Here is a 19,703-nt window from a genome sequence, read left to right on the forward strand (position 1 = left end):
CCAAAGGCAATGTGTTAATTGCACATTTTTATTATTACAAAACAATGCATGATATAATAGTAACAAATAAATATGTCATATCATAAATAATCATAAATGCCTCTTGTACTTCCTGGAAACACGTGACTGAGTCTCATCTGTATTTCTCGGCGAGCACAGCTGAGAATGCTGACAGGTACTTGTCTATTGCTGCATGTGCAACCGGTGTGAATTCTTCGCCCATGTGACAGGCCAGGGTGACGAGCAAACAGTGTGAGAACAGCTGCAGAGAAATGAAAGATTCGTTATTGACAAAGAACTGATGTAAAGTCAATAAAAGGTCCATTTCAGAGGGACTTGCTCTCAGTAAAGCACTGAAAATAGTCTTTCTAGTACTCATATCTATGGCAGAACTTAACACACAGTTCAAAGGAAAATCTTTCCAGTGGCACCACCAGATTTTCTTAACCTTCGTGTCGTCCTCCCGGGTCAAATTGACCCTGTCTGTTTTGACTGTTCCTTCTTTCCTCCCTTCCTCCCTTCCCTCCTTCCTTCCTTCCTTCCTTCCTTCCTTCCTTCCTTCCTTCCTTCCGTCTGTCCTAACTCCCTCCCTCCTTCTCTCTTTCTTCCTTCCTTCTGTCATTCCTTCCTCCCTCCCTGATTCTTTCCTTCCCTCCTACCTTCCTTCTTTCCTCCGTCCTTCCTTCCTTTCCTCCCTTCCTCTCCTCCCTCCTTTCCTTCCTTCCTTCCTTCTTCCTCCCTTCCTCCCTCCTTTCCTTCCTTCTTCCTCCCTTCCCCCTTTCTTCCTCCCTTCTGTCCTTCCTTCCTCCCTCCCTGCTTCTTTCCTTCCCTCCTACCTTCATTTCCTCCCTTCCTTCCTTCTTTCCTTTCCTCCCTTCCTTCATTCTTTCCTTCCTCCCTCCCTCCCTCCCTCCCTCCCTTGACTCGAGGACAACAGGAGGGTTAAATGGCAGTGTAGTTTTGGTCTCATTGATAAAGCTGCATGTATGATACACATTGGAGATAATGATATAAACATTGCTCTGGTTTAATTACAAATGTCCGTAGCAGGTATATTCTGGCATTTATTACACATACACTATTTAATGTATCACTCATTTTATTGTTCTTAAATGTGTGTTCATGTTAAACATATGCTTAATGTATTTCTATTGCATAATCACTTCTGTGTTATGCTGCATGCTGCATGATTTAATGGGCATGTTGTGCACAGGTGATCCAAACCTCACTGTCGATGGATCTAATCTGGATTCAGAGTATAATTCCACACTATAGGAAGTACTTATGAAGAGGCACCTTGAAGTTGGATGGGTCTATCCGCAGCTTGTAGGCGTGCAGAGTTTGCAGAGGACCCAAGGTGACAGTCAGATGGCTGATATCTCTAGCTCCCTCTGCTATGGCCAGGACGATCTTCTTCCCGTGGGAGAGCAGGTGAGGGGAGCGTTCACTGATGTCGAGATGGGAAAAGTATGTCTTGGTACCCGGGAATGTGACGAACATCCTGCGGGATGGGGAACAAAGGGACGACGGAGCTGGTTTGTTGTATCTTATAACAAACATCATGACAGTAAGAGTAGGTAACACTTGGAGGTTGAAGTTGGCCACTCCTTTCGCTGTCGTCATCACAATCATGATCACAACAACACACACTGACAACTAATTTGAATTTCTCCGAAAAATGCAATTCAAAATGTTTACATTCCTATATCTTCATGTGGGAATTAAAGTTAACTTTTATCGTTATGATAGAGATAGCCAAAGAGAAATGTCAGATTTATGTGTTGCCTTCATATTTATAAATACATCAGACTATCTTAAGTAATGCGTCAGACTTGGTCTACATCCAATAATTCATCCATGTCAGCAATCAATGACTGATACGTTCTCCAGAGAATTGTCGGATAGAAAATGTAGCCTATTTATAATATACATAAAGTTTAGATCTTGGAAATGTCTTCATAATACACAGAGTGTGAACCTACCTACGAAGCGCTTCTGAACCAATATCCTCGGCCACAGGAGTCAGTCTTTCCAATATACTGTTAATGAGCTTTCTCTCTTTTTCTGAGAGCATTGCAGCAAATTGCACTGATCGTTAGATAATTAACTGAGGTAAAACAATCAAAAGTGTGAGATTACTTCACAGCTGAGCCGATGTCAGGTGTGCATAAAACCATTTTATCATTACATAAATGCGGGTAACCAAAACGCAGAGAAAAAATGTGGTGAGTTAAAGAGATCTAAAACGTATAGAGAGGTAGAGAGATTTTTTTTTTTTTTTAAAAAGGGTTAAAAGGTTAAAAAAAATTAATTCCTTCTGTCTGAAGAGGTGTCGCTGCAGCCGTGCGCTCTGGTGCGCGTTGTTAGCTCTGTTTGTTACTTAATCAGACCGCAGCCGATGCAGGGTGGGGGCTCCACACTGCTGAACCATCTGCGGCCTCTCGTGCGTCATGCTGGATATTTCTCCCACATTGTTTTCATGTGGCTGGCCTCAAAGTGCAGCTGCAGCGGTGATGCCCCACTACCATTGTTTTGGCTTGGCAGGTCGAGGTATATGCTGATAGTAAATATCAGCATATAAATACAAATAAAAGTAAAACTATATGGATAAAATGCCTCATTTCCATTCTTGTTCTCTCATATCATCATAATACTGTTCTTGTTATTTAAATAATATATAAACAAACACAATTCGAGCTCTGCATGAGGTTTGTAGACCTGTTGTTTTTATTGTGTGTTTTTGGTAAAAGACACTTCCACTCTTAAATGTCTTACTTACCGTGTCAAAAGCGTTACATAAATGAGTCAGAAGGTAGACCTATTTTGCAGTGTGGCCCAGGCTTCTGCAGATAAAGTCTTTCAGCTGCTGTTATCTGCAGCTCCATGAGTTGCTGGTCTGGGCCCTGTGGGTGTGATACTGCAAGGACCACCCAGCTGTCAGCTGGACAGCGTTTCTGTATATATGAGGCGTTTAAACTAACGTCATGGTTCAGGAGGGCCAACTGTGACAAAGCATAATAGTGGTACATATTCTCAAACAAAGTTTATTAAATTACTGTGCACCAAAGCCTGGGGTTTTTGGAGAAGTTACCCATATTTTCAAGTTGTTGATCAAGCCAGGATCAGCAACAAACAAGCAAGTGACACTTATGTGTCAACTTATTCACAGATTGGCCAAAATAAGATCACATACAGCACACAACGTAGAGTAGCCTACATAATATAGAAAAACACAATACAGATGTTTTCCACAGAAGACATTGTGACATTTTGCAGTAGTTTGGTTTAAATTACAAAAAACTCCACAAAAAACCACACCCTAAAACAAAAACAAAACAACAACAACAACAACAACAAAAATTCATAGTAGCTGAATCCATTTAGCTGCTTCAGTTTTAGAGTCCTGGTACTGTACATTCACGATCACACTGTCATATATATACTGGGATATGAATGGAACAGAGACATTGTTAATGTTATTAGTAACACCTGTGCTTTTCCTGCTTCATTACAAGTTAACATGTCTGCCTATTACTGACAGGAAGGATCAGAAGGGCCTATAATGTTACAGGTCTTCATGTGTATTAGGTTGTATGTTGTTTGCCTCATTGTTCACAGATCAGCTCTTGAATGTAGTTGCTGCAGATTGTGGAAGCATCCGTGAACTGACTGAGACCTGTTCAAGCAACATTGCACGTGTCAGGAGGAAATTCTAGAGGTTCCTCAACACAACACCAAGTCCTTGTTGAGGGTTAGGGTTAGGGTTAGACAGAGTTATACATTTGCAAAAAAGTTAAAAAGATAAGTCCCTGAACACAGAACTTTCTAGTAATGGGTCGACTTCATGCTTTATATCAGAGGGTTAACAGTGGATGGGTGAGACCTTAACCCTGTGCCAGTGAGGTTATCATGAAGGAACCACCCATCAATCCAGAAGACTTTGCAGGAATTATGGTGTCCCTGCATGACCCTTATAGACTCATATTTTGGAGTGATCACTTTAGATATGCAGAACATTATTTTAAAAGCATGCAACACTGTGTACATATATAACAAAAATGCATTTCTTTAACTTTTAAATTGAGTTTGTATGGATTTATAAGCTGCTATTCACTGAAATGCCAGTGATGATGATGAAGGTTGACTCAGCATAATGAGGGGATCTCACCCTCTTGTAATGCCAGTCATCAAAAATGCATAGTCATGCTTTGGGCTGGTCACACTATATCAGCAAATATAGCAAATTATTTTACTGTCATTTTTTGTTTTTGCCTATATTGTATTTTATATTTTATACCTAACAATACAATAACATTATACATGCAGCACAATGTACATGTATTTGCTTGAATGGTAATTAATGTTGAATATTTGCAGCATATTTTTTATTGGGAGGCAGTGATTTTATAGCCATGTCAATGAATGACTGAATGAATTGCTGCAGCTTCAATTTATGTTTAAATGAATACTTTTTCTCATCTTAAAACTCCAAATATGATGTTTCAAATGTTAAAGTGTTGCCCAAAATTACAAGATGGAGTGAATTCTCTACTTCTCTTATGCTTGCTTTGAAAATTCAGTACATTTTTATATTTATTTATTTTGAAAATCTCTCCAAAACTGTGATTAAGAGGATTTACTTCATTCATCATCCACTAGACTAGACTAAGGGATTATGTTGATTGAAATTTGTGAACAATGTAAGGGTGCAATGTAATATTTCCACCATGTTAAAAGCCTGCTACTGTTGCTCCAGGTGAGGCTCGAACTCACAACCTCGGCATCACTCTGCAGGTTACTGTCTTATAAGTACCGCGCGCTGACCGATTGCGCCACTGGAGCCTGATGTATAGCTAATTTCAACATTGAAGATATGGGTTAAATATTCCTAAAAATAGGTTAGTAATGATTGATTAGAGTTTAAAGAGAATCTTGAGATACAGCCACTTCATTTATAAAGATCATACATTTTCAGTTTTTGTTGACATTGTCAGGACGGTGATAATTCTATTTTCAGTTTACTATTGAGGTCATAGTGGGTGACAGTGGTGTATGACAATGGTGACTTATATTGAATGGGGTGTTCCTAACATTTGTCCACACCATTTAAATACATAAGAGGGCCCTTTATTACTGTAGTGTTTGATGTGAAGAGTTGTTTAGTCATTGAAATGAGTGGTGTGATTATCTGAATTTACCAGTTAGTATCTTGATTTAGTTTGTGATGGTGGTTTCTCTCCTTCAGTACCATGTTAAAATTAGTCATTTTGTAGCTGTTACTGATTAAACTACATTTTTATCCTTTGTTTTATAGATGTGAAATGAATTCTAGAGAGTACTGTCAGGTTATGCACTCCTACTTCCACAAGGAGGACACTCTCTGCTCACAGGTAGGACAAATAAAGACAATTGTAACCATTCCTCACAACTGCAACAGTTACCGCCTTTGCCCCTAACACTGTAATCTGCATTTCAAAGACCATCTGTGAAGGCTACAGACATGAGTTTAAAACTTGGCTGCTCCAGGTGAGGCTCGAACTCACAACCTCGGCATCACTCTGCAGGTTACTGTCTTATAAGTACCGCGCGCTGACCGATTGCGCCACTGGAGCTTGCTGAGGTACACAGTTCACCACTGAAGATGTAAGACAGATTTACTTATGAAGAGACAAAACACACATACATATGTGAGTTAAATTCAGCATCTTGTGTTTATTTTTTAGGTAGCTAAAACGCCACCACAATGAATAAAACACACAAATTCACCTTTATCAGCTATCCCCAATGGAGCAGCGTTACATACAAGTGTGTTCTTTACAGATGTAACACAAGGTACATATAAAAAACTACCTGTGGAAGAAGTGCATTAAAGGCTGTGGCAGAAACCAAGGTTCCCAGTGTGGTAAAAACAAAGACAAATACAAACAAAACAAAAATAAAATGGCAATTTAACCACCAAATATTGCAGTAAGAACATATTTTACATGAGTTTATCAGACTGTGAAATGCAGTTTCTACAGAGATTAAGGGACAAAACCCATAATCTCAAAACTGCACATACATGGCACAAAAACACAGTGTGTGTGTGTGTGTATGTGTGTGTGTGTGTGGGGGGGGGTGGATGTGGGTGTGTGTGGATGTGGGTGTGTGTGTTTGTGTGTGAGTGTGTGTAAATAAGGCACATGTAAGCACTTTAGGGTCTCATTTCTTAGTGAGATTGAACTCTAAGGACGTCCAGTAAATGGAAAAAACTGCTTCGACGTCAATAAAAAATGTAGAAAACAAAAATCATCAAGTCCTCCATTGCAGCTGTCTCAGGTTGTAATATTCCTTGGTGCCACTGAGGGGTGCTGTTGAGTCGGTTTTACCACAAGAGAAGAAAAAAAACTGCCTTTGTAACTCTCCTTCAGTGTGACTGATCATGGATTAGCCCAGCTATAGATCAGTCACACATAAATCAGTTGTTAGTCCTTTTAAGTCAGCTTTACACTTTTTTTACTTTTAGTTTCATTCCCATGAGCGTGAGTATTTTTTGTCAAATGTCTGAAGACTTTCATGCATAGTCTTTATTCATAGTGGAATTGTTGTACCTTTCCAAACAGTTACAACAAAATACTTCTGAAATTCACAGATGCACATGAAATCCTGGAAATATTATTCCAGAAAAATGTTCTTGCTCAGTCACAACTTGTGCTGCAGCTCCATATTCAGTTTCATCTTCATCAATTTCCCACATTTAGAAATGTTTTGACCAGTCTGACGTTAGTGCACATTCAGAAACAGCCCCGCTGACATTTCAAAGGTAGATGGTCAGAGGAGGTGTGCGTTCAGGTCGTACTTCTCGCAGAACTTGTCTGTGATCGGGATGCAGGTGAGGTACTCGCACCATTCACACTTCACGGGGTAGACGTAGAATAGGACGGCCAGGGTGGCGAGCAGACCCAGAAAGACCATCAGAAACACACAGATCTGGACCCTCTTCCGGTACATATCGGAGGGCCCAAAGCTGATGAGGAGAAAAAACAAATTTTCATTTTATACATGAATGCTATAAAAATGCACAAATCTATGCAAGAACAAATTAAACAAGTTTACATGTAATACAGAGCTTTAAGAAAGAATTTTAGAATTTAAGAATGTCATTTGAAGAATTACATGTTTCTTGTGGTTTCAGAAAAGTGTGCATGCAATTTGAACTTTGACAAAACCTTAACGCAGCTCTAACCAATCTTTTATTTTAACAATGCATCAAATGAGTATGTGTAATAAAAAGATACCACTTGTAAAAATGAGCCCACAAATAATTTCCCTCAGCTTTAAGGGTTTTAGATTCTTCCAGATATTTATTTTGGTTTTACAGCTCACAGCTTTATTGTTTTGGTTCACCCTCAGCAATCTCATCAATCTAAAAAGGTCTCATAAACCTGCCGAGCAGGTTGTGGATGGCAAATAAAAAATGTGGCTATATAGCCAAAAGTTTCTTAAGAAGTTAATGGAGACCAAAGAGCTCCATTAACTAACAGGAGGATAAATATTGGACTTACATTGGTCATGAATACTAATGTTGCTCTGTGTCTGTCTCTGGGTCTGTTGGATGCGTGTGGCTAACATGTTGGCAAGGTCAAATTTATACAGTGTTAATTTGTTAGTTCTGTGTTTTTGAAGAACTGAGCACTGAATTTCGTGCAATCTAAGATAATCATAGATTGATATCACAGTTTAACTGTAGCTAACCTTACATATGTTCTCTTTAACTAAAGCATATGAATCTTCAACTGCCCTTTCTGAATAGCTTCTGCCCTCTCTGTGAACTAATGTCAGCACACATCAAGAACAGTTAGCATCCTTTTTCTTAACCTACCTGATGTACGGCAGGAAGGCAAAGGAGAGGAAGAATCCCGATACAAAACCACATATGTGGGCGAAGTTGTCGATCCAAGGTAGCAAACCAAACGAGAAGAAGAAGACTGAGATGGCCAGTAACTTAGCAAAAGCCCGCCACGGCCGCTCAAGGATCTGCCAGCTCTGAAACAACTCCACAAACAGACAGGCCAGGATGCCAAACTGACTGCCAGCAGGACCCACCTGAGAGAGAGGCATGAGGGAGGAAAGGAGACAGTGCAGAGTCCTTATTTCAGTCTCATTTCTCAGTTTATTTCAAATTAGAAAAGTCTGAAAATAACAGAAAAATGTAATGCTGCAGTTATTGTCTGAGTAGTGACATTCAATCAAACAATGCTTTTTGGGTGTTTTTCTTAGATACAGTATTTTGTGTAGTTTGTTTGGTATTGACATTATACCTCGGCTCTGTAGGGCAGGAAAATGGCTGAGGCCAAATTGCCAGTGATACCGCTCAGCATGTAGATGATGGAAATTCGCAGCCAGCCGGCCAGCTTCTCCAGATCCCTCAGCACCGTCATCTGGAACAACACAGACACCAGACAGTGCAGGATCCTACAGACAGACAACACAACACAAGACAGACAGCGTGTTATTATTAGTGTTTACTCTGGACGAAACACTCAAATCCACCTGATATTTTACTATTTAGACTGATTTGTGTTTCAGATAAAACAGGTCTTTTGTCATATAAAACATATTTTAGTGCTGTTTGGCCCATTCTGAGATGGTCACAAAGGAGAAGTGTTTCAATCACCCAGCATGAAGAAATAGAGACAGCCAGAGTCTGGAGAACTGGTCTGGGATCTCTGGGTTGAGGAAAGGCAGTAAACCACACACATCATCCATGCAGGCCACCTGGAGGAGAAACAGAGAGAGAGACAGAGAGAAAGAAAGTGGGGGAAATGTGAGTTTAGAGAAAAACAGACCACTGAGATCCACTGCCACCCTGTGGAGGTAAAGGGCAGTGTTGAATTGAGTCCAAAGTCCTTCTAAATCACAGCTGAATACAAGCTCCAGTGGCGCAATCGGTCAGCGCGCGGTACTTATATGACAGTGACCTGCAGAGCAATGCCGAGGTTGTGAGTTCGAGCCTCACCTGGAGCATCCAAGTTTTAAACAACCCTTTGAAATGCAGATTACATTGAAAGGGTTACAAGTGTAGTAATAATAATAATGACGTGTGTATTTGTCCTACCTGTGAGCAGAGAGTGGCTTCCTCGTGGAAGTAGCCATGCATAAAATCACAGTATTCTCTGGAAGTGATTTCACATCTACAAAACAATGAAAAAATATGTTAGTTTAATCAGCAACAACTAAAAAGAAGACTTAAAAGTAATGTTTGGCTTCCAGTGACTGTCACTGCATGTATTTTTACTCAGGTTCCAAAAAACTGTCTGTCAACACTGCGATTAAATGTTATTTTCTCTGAACATCATATAATCAAGTCACCCTAAGATCATTTCATTAGTCTGGGTTGCAGTGTAGTTTCACTGACCATTGATAGTCAAAATCTTAAGGGGTCAAAGATGTTGTGCTTTGACACATATGTGTAAATAACAGCTTTAACACTAAATTATTGTTAACAGCTTTAGGAAATCTATATTGACTAAATCCTGTATGGCATGTAAAATTGTGGAAGTGCTAAGTTTTTTTAGTTTTGATCCTCACCGTCCTTTGGTGCCAATGCAGCAGGGCCGTCCTGTGATGGTGCAGTCTATATGGGGAAGGTTGGTGTGATTCCCAGAATTGTACCTTGTACAAACCTGCAATCATACAAACAGGAAGATTATATATTTAGACTAAAAAATATTAACATCTATACTAAAGGCAGAAAATGCAGATATGTATGCAGCAGCTGCTTACTTTAAGACACTGAACAACAAAACGATGATTTTCAGATTCACTTAAAGTAATGACCGTATGAACTTTCAACTTTAACGTAAAAACATTCATGATCTTGCAGTGCTGTTTCCAACAAATTAATGCCACAACACAGAGTTTTATCAACTAATTTCACAGGCTCCAGTGGTGCAATTGGTTAGCTTGTGGTAGTTATAAGCATCTGAGTGATGCTGAGTTTGTGAGTTCGAGCCTCACTTAAAGCAGCTGATTTAGCTTTGCTGTGTGAGCCAAGACAACTCATGACTATGCTAAATAGCTGAGCAATCTGGCTAAAAGAAGAGAAAGGTGTAACAATACTGCCTCTCAGTCAGTAACATACATCTAGCTTACAAAATGTATCTGGACATGCAGCTAACATCATACTACTATAGTATGGTGTTGTATAGTATAGCATCGGCTAAGTACTTGAACTGTTAACATGTAGATGCACTTACTGGCCACTTGGTGATGTCATCAGGCCACTCATGAGGCGAAACTGAGGCTGGCTCCAAACAAATTCTGCAAAATCAAGAGCAAAAGTCAAAAAATTTGGTAATAAAATGCTTTTTTAACTGTACTCAATTAAAACATGATAATAATCCTAGAAATAAGAGTATTTTGGTGGAGTAGACAGCAGTTTATGTTACCTAGGGTCTTGATGGCAGACTGAGCCATGCTGGCGTAGTTTATCATTGAGTAAGGGAGCACTGGGGTGCTGAGGCCACTTCACCCATACTGCCAGGGTACTCTGCAGTAGAAGACACACAGAAAGAGGACAATATCAGTGTTAACATTATCCTGTATAACAAAAAATGCCTCCGTTTGAGGCTATTTTATTTTTTAGTATAATAAAACAAAAAGTGGATAAGAATAAGAAGGCTGACATTTTCTCTGTCAGCCTTTGACTCTTTGAAACTTCCCATCTGAATTTTGCCCAAAACGAACACAGCTTTTAAAGTAATCTTTTGTAGAAACTACAATAGAATGTCATTGAAATTGACAAATAATATTCATCCAGTTGTTTTCACTGACCGAACACTCCTCCTGTAAAGTCTGCAGGCAGCCGGAGCGGTCGTTCCTCACGCAGCAGCCCGACTCTCTCTCCTTTGCTCTCTTCTCCTGAATCAGCTGATGGATCTCTTGGTCTTGACGCATGCAGGGGGAAAACTTGGCGCCCAGGTGGATCAGTGACTCCTGCAGGACAGTGGGCATGATGTTACAGGTTGGTGGGGTTGTGGATTTTTTGTCTGAAGTACCCTAACAAGCCCTATGTAGTCAAACCTCATATTCCAAGTTGATTTTAAACTGGATGTTATTTACACTATTAATGATAAATGTCACAATATGTTTCTTATACATATTAATTGTCAATGTTTGGGATTGCTTTGGTTAAGTTTGCATTCACTTGGAGTCGCTGAAGCTAGACATTTCAACTATCTATCCATTACCTTGAGCTATCTATTTTAGCCATTTACCAACTAGAGCTTTTTAAAATCATTTATAATGTTAAACAGTAACAAGTTCCTAGTTATTAGCTAAAGCTGTAGGTGTAGCTAATGGATACATAGTTGAATTGCAACATTTATCCATTACTCTTAACGTTCAGCTAAATATTTATTTTTAACTGTCTATCCATTACTTTCAGCAAACTATTTAAACATTTATTCATTACTTGTGCCTATCTATTTCAATCATGTAGCCATTACGTTGAGCTAACAATGCACTACGTTTAGCTAACCATTAACAATAGCATTGTTAGCAAATGACTTAAATAGTTTTGTTACTTGTAGCTAACTGTTTCAACCATTTATTACTTTCAGCTCAGCTATTTCAACCATTTATTTATTACTTTTAATGAACTGTTATGTTTATATGCACGCTTTTATCCCCTGGCAAAAGCAAAAGTACCTCCTACGGGGCATCGCTGATCTAGACACCTAGAGTTGAATACTCTGGAGCTTTCCAATTTTCACTACAGTACTGAAGAGCTGAGTTAAGAACAATCATAGACAGAAGAAGGTATTTGGAAGATTGAAAATACTTACTGAGCTTGGGCCCACCCAGAAGTTCTGTTGTTGCACAAACTTAACATTTTCATATACTCCTTTGTTCCTCAACACCTCCAAAAAAGAAAGAAAAAAAAGAAGGTATCAGAAAAGAGGCATTACTAACATTTATCAGCCATCTGTTTTCAGGGGAAATTCAACCCAAATTCCCCAACAACAAATCAATCTAAACACTATAAATGCAGTAAAATAGACTTACTGAGTCAACTGTTTCATGCTGGGAGAAGCCCACAGGAGCAATGCCGTAGATGGTGACAGCCAGAATGGTGATGAGGAAATGGACAAATGTGATCCAGTAGGAAAAGAAAGGCCTGTGGAGAAGAGTGAGACAGTTTCAAGCTCAGTTTCCTGGGAATTTGAGAAAAATTATATTCACATTAATCTGGAGGAATCCTTCAAGGAAAATAAAGCAAGCTGTCTCACCTGTGGTCATCCATGTCCTCAATCTGTCTCTTAACAAAGCTGTCGATGCGCTTGCGATACGTCCGGTTTGTGAGACGGCCGACCATGCCAAGCCCATAAGGCCTCTTCTCTCGGGCAAACAGCTTCTTAACAGGAACCACAATCCTTTGCCCACGCTGCTGGTGGCCATTTACACTCACCACTTCCTGTTTCAGACGCACCTTTGGTTGGACCAGAGATCCATCTTTTGCTTTCCGCCACCCTCGCTCTAACGGCCTGGAATGATGAGGTGGGAGAGGGAAGTGTGAGATTTAGCCTTAATGGACATCATAAGACTTTCATAAGAGTTTCTTCAGTGATGTGCGAGTAGTGTCTACTTCCAGCATGCCAGAGATTCATGTGTGCATATGGGTAATACAAAATATAAACCCACAACATGAGGTGACTCCTCTCCAGTTCATTCTTATCCAGCGCACTCCCTGTGAGCTCACTCTCATCCAGTTGTTGGAGGGCAGCCTCTGATGGTGTTTCGAAAACGTCGTCAACATAGCTGGACAACTCGTCGTGCAGGCCCTCCTGCACAGATGAAAACTTTAGTAAGTAGGAATTCAAATGAAGAAGGGTCTTGATGTAGCAGGGAGTTTCAGTTAATCATACACTGGAAAATGTTAGGTAATGGATCTTTTACTCTACTTATTTAATTTTAAGAGAAAGTAAAATTAGCCTGGCAGTGTGTGTATTTGTGTCTGCTGCTCACTCTGGTGAAGAAGGATGTGTCCAGATCATCAAGAAAGTCCACAGTGTCATCTTCAAAGATACTAGGAGGTATGAAACTCCGTTTACGACATTGCCCGGTGCCGGTGTCGCCTAATGTTCGGCCCTGACAAACAGAACCACAGGTGTGTCATTATTATTATCATCAACAGCAACACAAGACCAATGTGTGATGATGTTATCAGCAGTATATCCTGCCAAAAATGAAATAAACTAAGATTATGATATGTATACACATAAATATTTAATCAGAAGCCGCTAAATACAGTTGACTTTATCTGGAGGAATCCCCGACTGTGTGCGCAACTTTCTTAATGACTTAATGTCTGATGGTTACGTAACAGCAGTGATCTGTGTGTCAGTGGATTAGCTCTGCACTTCTGGAATATTCTGACCGCAATCCAGCAGATAGCTGAGCATTCATAGTGTATTATCACATACCATCTGCTAGTAAAACCCCCTCTGCAACCCCGGCCCAACACACACTAGTAGATGCTCTCAGTGAACATCCATTCATCCTTTAATATGTGTGTGTGTGTAACAAGTGGGCCACATAGAGAGTCATATGTGCTCCACTGTAAGATATTTCATCCGAGTTTAATCTGCAACAAGTCAAGCTGATCCCACATTTTACATAACAAGTCCACACACACACACATAAATACACAGGCAGGAATGTAAAGTATGCAGATCAACTCAATAATTCCCATCCATTCATATGTGAAGCACACAGATACATTAGATTATACACCAGATGTAGTTTTTTATGGGAATCCCTTTACAAAAACATAAGATAATGGAACTTAAGTGTCTGCCTCTATATGAAAATGCTACATACTCCTTGGTTTTAAACATTTGTCATAAAGCATTATAAAAAAATCATAAATATTCTGAGCTCAATCTCCTTTTCAAAGAAAAAGGCCACAATCTGGTTAATACTGAACAGAGCGATCTACTGCTGTCTGCCGATAATGGGTTTCTAATTCTAATAGCGATATAATGTGAAAAGTTACAGCTGGTGTTAATGTGAATTCACATTATTTAGACAAATAATCTCAGTTTCTGAAAAACCAGGGCTGGTAGCATAGAGAATGGAAAAAGTAGCTTGATTGAAAGTCAAGAATTTAAAGAACAGATTGTGCAAAGTTCAAAATGTCTGGTAATTGAGAAATTCTCAAAAAATGAACATATATATATGAATAAACACCTTCATTAGTGCTGCTGCAGCCTTCAGGCTCATGACTGCAACAGACTCTCGTTTGCGTCGCCGTGGCAATCGGTTGAGGGTGGCACGGGAACTGGAAAATGAGCAGAGGGAAGCTGTGCCGGGCGTAATGGGAGTTGGTGGGACACTCAAGCCATCCATCTCTTCCACCGTGCGGAAGGCACGACCCCGGGCCAGGGGGTCTACGATCTGCATGTACACAGACATACAAAAAGCACATAGTTGTACTGTTTTTATTTCAAGCTGTGCTACAACAGAAAACACACAGCAACAGGATATGAAGAGCAGGAACACATTATACACATGTAAACTAGGGTTAGATTGATGTACAGTACCAGGAAGAAGTTAGTTTTGTTAAAAGACCATATCACTTAATGTTAATAGGCTAGTGTTGATAGGCAATTGATGTGTTACTAATTTCACTGTTAATTTTCAAGATCTTAAGATTGTTTATCATTAACTTGCAGTAAGCCCCACAGAGATGCACTATGACATCACCCTGTGCTGCTTCATAAATCAATAGAAAATTGCTAATATGCAATAAAATAATTATTTTATAGATAAAAATGTGCACTATATCTTGGAATAAGCTCTTAAACAGTGAATTGTTATTTAAAAAAAATATTAAAAAAGATGAAACAAAAAGTTTTAGAATTGAATTTGCATGTTAGGCTAAGAGTCTTTGCTATCATGCTATGAGCTAATAGAAATTATAAGAAACAAATCCAAACAAAAATAGGAGTATTGTTTTTTTGGATGTATTAGCATTTTTAAGTGGTCATGGAGTCTAAATTTGAGTTGCCATAGCATTTTTGAGATTTAAAAAAAGAAACCCTGCTAAGCTTAAAATGCGAGCTAGCTTTTTCGCTAGCTCGCATTTTTGTGCAATTTAGGGAAGTTATTGTTATTATAACCTGCTATTATAATAGCTTTTCTAGTCTTACACATCTCCTGTAAGCCATATCTCAATTACAAATGGGATGAATGACATGAGACACAGGAGTTTGTATCATGTTGTAACATAATACATATTTATCAGTCCAGCAAGTTGGTAAGAGTTGCCCGTGTCTGATATGCATTGGCGATGGAGTTTGTTTGATTACATACAAAATCTAGAGTGATTTTAATACAATATTATTTATTACCACTAGTTTTAGCATTATAGTGAGAATGCAATAGTAGTTGTAGTGCTGCTTAATAGCACTGTGCATTTCAGTAAGTAGTTGTGATGTGTAAATGAATTATTCATTTTTTTACATAAAACATTAACACAGTTTTTTGTACTTGGTATATCTTGTGTCTTTATCTTTGTGTCTTCAATAACCCATCAATCGAACCCTGGGCAAGATGACAAAGCAAATAGGTAAAGCAAGCGCCGAAAACCTAATGAGAAGTGTAGAGTTGAAGGGTGAAGGAGAAAATATGATAAAGGAAAAGGTGAATAATCTTCCCATCTATTGGCTGGTCCCTCTAGCATACCCCAGGCGCTAGCCTACCCTCTGCATGCCATATTGGTGGTGACTGGGGTGGTGGGGTGGGAGGTAGAGGGGAGGAGGGGTCTCAGTGCTGGCCAGGGAGAGGTTGTCCTGGCTGTGAAGTTCCATCTCCCTCATCACCTGTGGCTTTAGACCCCCGTACAGCTGGCTGCAGTGCTGAAGGCTCCTCCTCCTCCATCGCTGGGTGCTGTCGCTGTCCTTGCTCACCCCGAACCAGTCTGCTGTACCCCTGAGGAGAGGATGGACTCTTTGTAAAAAAGGAAATATCAATATTCTAATATTTTTTTGGTTGAGAGATGGGAAATTGGAAATGTTGGAACAGTGACTTAAGTGTTTTGACCTAAAAAAAAAAGAGATTGTTATTCAAATAAAGAGACTTTGTAATAACAAAATAACTGACTTTGCCAGGGAAACCTTTGCTACAAGTTAGGTTTCTATTAAAGGATAAAAACACAATGAGCAATTTGCAGCATAAGCATGCCTTGTCTTACGGTCGGTGTAGGGGAAAAAATGCTCAGTTACAGTACATGTGAAGTGAGGATAAAGCGAAACTCAACATTTGCAAAACTCAATTGAAATGGAACAGAAATTGTAATGAGAAGGTACACAAACAATATTCTTTGAGAGATTAGAATTGTCTCCATCCTGCATAATTAGCTAGACAATATGCTAATTATTTGATTGATTGCAGCTGGTGATTAATTGACTGGTTGATTGGTGTGTTTGTTGATTGCCATTATATTCAGTCATGAGTTGTTTTTGAAAGGCGTTAAGACAGTTTGATGCTGGTATAAAGCATCTCACTTTGTAATCTTTATGCAAACTTACTAATATTAGATATAAAACTGAAGCACAACTGCAAAAAGAAAGACACTTTGATCAGTTTTGAGTGTTAAAAAACAGACTGGGTTCTTGGTTGTTTTTCTTTTTCTGTTTGTTTGCGTGGACACTGACTGCCGAGCCAGCTTCAAGAGCCACGATGGAAAATACTGTCTTGTTTCCTTAAACGCTCCCAACTGCCCAGCAGCAATACAGAAGCAGATGTTGCCTGCTGTCATACTACAGTAGATGACCTGACTTGGCTGTGTGTGTGTGTGTGTGTGTATATCATTTTCACACAATTAATGCATGCTCTAAATCAGTGTGTTCATCCAAGTCCCTTTTTATTCCAAGAAACAGTGTCTGCGTGCCAGGCTGTGTGTTAAGCGGTCAGGAGGGGGGGAGGCCATGCTGGTAGAAACTGTTTGGACAGCAGAACAGTCAGTCATAAACACTCATCATCAAGAAGGACGCCAGCTGGGGAAGCCTTTTATGGCTGTGCAAGGGTAGGGAGGAGGAGGGGGGGGGGGTGACATGACCCTGATTGTTGTCCTCCCATGAGAGGAATGTCTTAGAAAGAAGACAGGTTTGAAAGCTGAGAGAGACTTATAATGGGCCTCTCTGAGCAGGAAACAGATAAGAAGACGTAATGTGAATTTGCTTGAAAGAAAACTTTAAATGGAGATGGAGCTAGAGACTGCTATAACACCAACAGTACTGATGGTAAAATGATGAATGATGAACACTGCATAGAAACACTGGTTTATTTGCGTGTGTTTGTTTAGGTAAAGCGGCTATTTGTCTGTGTGCACACATGTACAGACAAGTGCGCAGGTCATGTTTGCCCACACAAAACCTGAAATAAAATATTTACGCATGCTTGACGACAGCACAAATCCATCAACCATCCAAGATTAAAGCGATGTTAAGCCACATGAATTAGCTTTCATATCCTCCAGGTAAGGCTGGTACACATGAAGCAGCAATCAACTGTACCGTAATTATAGGCTTAGACAGCATTCATTTTAGAAATGGAGGAAAAGGCTGAGGGGCAAATTTGAATACAACCCAAACAAAAGCCAGCGAGATGAACGGAGAGCAGAACAAACAGAGAAGACAAATACAAGCGCTTATAATAACAACAAATGTGTTTATTAAACCTGCACGTTCATTTTATTTTCTTTCAATATTTTCTTTTATTCTTTCAGGAGTTCACTACTGTTTTCATAAAGGAATCATTCATTTAAGAGAAATATGAAGTTACCCCATCACTGAATAGGTATGGATGGTCTTCATGCCTTAAAATGATCTTAATACTTTTTTCAAATGTTTTCACAGCCTAAGAAATTTTTTTTTTTTGTGATTTCTTGGCACACATTTGATTCAAAATATCATCTGCTGATGACTTCAAATATCTATAATCATTCAATAAAACAAGACACTTTATTTTATGACAGCAACTACTTACAACTACAAGAAAATGTCTTTACTACACTTCATTTATCTCTTACCTTTCAGCTTCAGATATTATACATAACACTAATTAAAAAAAGATCCACTCTTTGACCAGCTACAACATTAAAACACTGTTTACATGTAATAATAATAATAATAATAATAATAATAATAATAATAATAATAATAATAATAATAATGATCTGATATAAAATACACAATGAGATATAACAATTCTGCTGCCTACAAAGTACATTTGGCTGCAGCTACTGCTATTAAACTAATACTGCATGGGCATGTACTTAAGTACAATTTTAATTGTGGGCCGTTAACTTTTAAAATACTCTGGTTACTCTCAGTGAGCCAGCTCATAAGCTTAGCTGGCTGGAGATTCATATTCATCATACAGAGGCATCAATTTTCTCATCTAACGCTCAGAAAGAAAGTAAATGAGTGTATTTCCCAAAATGTTAACAAATTCCTTTAAGGAAATGATCTGAATCTTGCTTCCACCACTGCTTAAACAGAGGACAAAGCAGTAAAGTATTACATGTAAATGTTTTCAATCATAAAACCCAAAATATTCGACTAAAATATCAGAATATAAGCTGCCTGTCTTGGCTAAATCCTGTATTCTATTTTGAGAAAACCTCAATCCCTCCACAAGGAATGAAACACATCAACAAGAGCTTTGTTCAACATTTCCATCCACAGACCAAAGTGTGTCAAGTTCCCTCAAATCAACACAACTGTTCTGTTTCTTCTTCTCTGCTTTGCCTCAGCACACTCACCTGTCCAGAGTGCTCCAGGAGGGGTTCAGGGTCTGGGTCATACCTGAGGGGGGCTTGGACTGTAGAGCTGTCTTGCCTTCATCCCCATCATCACTGACATACTGTCCCTGCTTACCCCCTGACCCGTCTTAAACCCTCATCCGCTGAACGCAAACTGATCCCTTTGCACATAACACATAACAATGTTCCAGAAGGGGATTTCCTGATATCCAGGCCAGCGGTACCTTCCAACGCTCGCTGTCACGGAAAAACGGAGGATGATCGCCACATGTCCAGACTGTACGTAACATCCACGACCTGGTTCATCAAAGGTTAGAAGGGAAGCTGGCGTTGATCTCCTCGACCAGACGGGAATCTGAGCGTCCTGATGTGGAACTCCACAGAGGTTTTCCTCCAGCTGGTCCTTCTCACTCAGCTCACAATGAGCGGGAGGATCTTAAAATGCTTTGACCTTGTGTCACCGGCACACAACTGAAGTTTCCATATAACTGTGTATGTGTGAGAGAGTGAGTGAGTGGCTGCCACTATCCTCTCCTCCAGAGTTCATGTAAAAAAAAAAGAGGATGAAAAAAGAAAGCAGCTCTGGAACTCATCAAACTGAGCCTCAACGATCACTATCAATGAAGTCCTGTCTCTCTCTCTCTCTATTTCGCTCTCTCTCTGTCTCTGTTCCTGTGTTTGTCTCTCTGTCTTATTTTGCAGGAGTGTGTGTAAACACTGGTTCTCCTTCTAACATACCAGCACCCCACAACACAGGAAATGAGACAGATTAGAAGGAGGGAGGGAAGGAAGATAGGACATCATACACATTAGGAGAGAGGAGAGAAGAGGAGTGGAAGGAGGAGGAAGGAAGGGCATGCCTGGACATGACACACACGCACATGCACACACG

General features: G+C 39.6%; 2 protein-coding genes and 3 non-coding genes across 6 annotated transcripts in view; 1 reads left to right on the forward strand and 4 right to left on the reverse strand.

Annotated features, from left to right (window-relative positions):
• Positions 1-80: 80 nt before the first annotated feature.
• zgc:163057 (Hemoglobin subunit alpha-D-like) lies at positions 81-2,499 on the reverse strand. Of its 2 annotated transcripts, XM_053341416.1 has the most exons (3): positions 1,983-2,499; positions 1,297-1,501; positions 81-262 (listed from the first exon to the last, which is right to left on the reverse strand). In XM_053341416.1, exons 1-3 carry the CDS (start codon positions 2,072-2,074, stop codon positions 134-136), a joined length of 426 nt encoding a protein of 141 aa, XP_053197391.1. In that variant the 5' UTR covers positions 2,075-2,499; the 3' UTR covers positions 81-133. The 2 variants fall into 2 exon arrangements, with proteins under 2 accessions (XP_053197391.1, XP_053197390.1); XM_053341415.1 differs by lacking the exon at positions 1,983-2,499 and having other exon boundaries at positions 1,297-1,661.
• Positions 2,500-4,748: 2,249 nt separating this feature from the next.
• Positions 4,749-4,842, reverse strand: trnai-uau (transfer RNA isoleucine (anticodon UAU)). Its single transcript has 2 exons — positions 4,805-4,842; positions 4,749-4,784 (listed from the first exon to the last, which is right to left on the reverse strand). It is a non-coding gene; the product is annotated as a tRNA-Ile (tRNA).
• A 676-nt stretch (positions 4,843-5,518) lies between these two features.
• On the reverse strand, positions 5,519-5,612 carry trnai-uau (transfer RNA isoleucine (anticodon UAU)). The gene is made up of 2 exons: positions 5,575-5,612; positions 5,519-5,554 (listed from the first exon to the last, which is right to left on the reverse strand). It is a non-coding gene; the product is annotated as a tRNA-Ile (tRNA).
• Positions 5,613-6,750: 1,138 nt separating this feature from the next.
• rhbdf1b (rhomboid 5 homolog 1b (Drosophila)) overlaps positions 6,751-19,703 on the reverse strand; it is a 36,969-nt gene continuing 24,016 nt past the window's right edge. Inside the window, exons 4-19 of the mRNA XM_053341219.1 lie at positions 15,747-15,975; positions 14,233-14,439; positions 13,009-13,131; positions 12,685-12,827; positions 12,273-12,527; positions 12,049-12,160; positions 11,829-11,903; positions 10,816-10,977; positions 10,431-10,531; positions 10,239-10,302; positions 9,571-9,665; positions 9,098-9,173; positions 8,657-8,757; positions 8,301-8,454; positions 7,862-8,085; positions 6,751-7,006 (exon numbers count right to left, since the gene is read on the reverse strand). Coding sequence (XP_053197194.1) covers positions 6,811-7,006; positions 7,862-8,085; positions 8,301-8,454; positions 8,657-8,757; positions 9,098-9,173; positions 9,571-9,665; positions 10,239-10,302; positions 10,431-10,531; positions 10,816-10,977; positions 11,829-11,903; positions 12,049-12,160; positions 12,273-12,527; positions 12,685-12,827; positions 13,009-13,131; positions 14,233-14,439; positions 15,747-15,975 — 2,317 coding nt within the window. The 3' untranslated portion in view covers positions 6,751-6,810. The remainder of the gene's footprint in view (positions 7,007-7,861; positions 8,086-8,300; positions 8,455-8,656; positions 8,758-9,097; positions 9,174-9,570; positions 9,666-10,238; positions 10,303-10,430; positions 10,532-10,815; positions 10,978-11,828; positions 11,904-12,048; positions 12,161-12,272; positions 12,528-12,684; positions 12,828-13,008; positions 13,132-14,232; positions 14,440-15,746; positions 15,976-19,703) is intronic.
• trnai-uau (transfer RNA isoleucine (anticodon UAU)) lies at positions 8,913-9,006 on the forward strand. The gene is made up of 2 exons: positions 8,913-8,950; positions 8,971-9,006. It is a non-coding gene; the product is annotated as a tRNA-Ile (tRNA).

This window comes from Scomber japonicus, chromosome 20, assembly GCF_027409825.1.
Source record: "Scomber japonicus isolate fScoJap1 chromosome 20, fScoJap1.pri, whole genome shotgun sequence".
NCBI lineage: Eukaryota > Metazoa > Chordata > Actinopteri > Scombriformes > Scombridae > Scomber > Scomber japonicus.

What these genes read in the sequence shown, in the direction of transcription:
- zgc:163057 (XM_053341415.1), bottom strand. Translation starts at nt 1,632, where the DNA reads ATGATTGTGATGACGACAGCGAAAGGAGTGGCCAACTTCAACCTCCAA. An exon ending in TAGACCCATCCAACTTCAAG is followed by an intron (nt 263 to 1,296) that starts GTGCCTCTTCAT and finishes ATTTCTCTGCAG; the next exon opens with CTGTTCTCACACTGTTTGCT.